The sequence below is a fragment of the Gavialis gangeticus genome, unplaced genomic scaffold (assembly GCF_001723915.1).
Source record: "Gavialis gangeticus isolate Ggan-Ray unplaced genomic scaffold, GavGan_comp1, whole genome shotgun sequence".
Taxonomy (NCBI): Eukaryota; Metazoa; Chordata; order Crocodylia; family Gavialidae; genus Gavialis; species Gavialis gangeticus.
The window spans coordinates 67,582,109-67,582,870 of NW_017728992.1; the positions used below are offsets into that span (position 1 = coordinate 67,582,109).

At 40.8% G+C, this 762-nt stretch overlaps 1 protein-coding gene across 1 annotated transcript in view; it reads right to left on the minus strand.

Annotated features, from left to right (window-relative positions):
- KCNG2 (potassium voltage-gated channel modifier subfamily G member 2) overlaps positions 1-154 on the minus strand; it is a 39,837-nt gene extending 39,683 nt beyond the window's left edge. Inside the window, exon 1 of the mRNA XM_019524028.1 lies at positions 13-154. Coding sequence (XP_019379573.1) covers positions 13-79 — 67 coding nt within the window. The 5' untranslated portion in view covers positions 80-154. The remainder of the gene's footprint in view (positions 1-12) is intronic.
- Between the last annotated feature and the right edge of the window lie 608 nt (positions 155-762).

Here is a 762-nt window from a genome sequence, read left to right on the forward strand (position 1 = left end):
GGTTTTCCAAATTGTTGTAGGAGTACGAGGTGAGCTCGGGGTCTGTGTTCCCAGTGAGTAATGCCATTTCTTGATACATTTGGTAAGTTCATGGAGGAACCCAGACTACTCAGAGAAACAAAGTTAGATGTTTGAACAGAGAGCGAAATGGGCAGTCTGCAAAAGAAAATAAAAAAAAAAATTAAAAATGACACTAGCATTCTGATGTCGAAGTAAAACAAAACAAACTCCCCCATTTCCTCTCTGATTTTTTAAATTCGTTTGCATTTTAGTAGGCATCTTTAAGGATTATTTTTGCTCCCCTCCTAATGCTAGGATCAAAAATGTTGGGTTCTGCTCTTCCTCTGCCACCAAATAGCAAGCTGTGCTCAGGCCTTGTCAACCTATTAACGCAGTTTCAAGTGACAACCAAAGAGGATGTGAGCAGTACATTAGCACTATACATTGTTCCTTTCCCAAGGCTGAGTAGGAAGAGGATAGAAGAAGTTTGTGCAGCAGCATGTTGGACTCCCCACACAATAGTGACTTACACTTTCAGTGGTTATTGGATAAAACTTTGCTGAATGCTTTACTTTGTTTAGGCAAGACTAATGGCTACCTCTACTATAGGGTCCTCTGTGGTGCAACCACAAGTTCTCATCAGGTATGTCTATGGTGTAGTCAGAGGTGATTGCAGCACACAAAGGCATACTTGAGCTAGTTTTAATCTAGCAAGATAACTCAGGTATCAAGATCAAAGGTAACATGCCAGCACAGACTTCA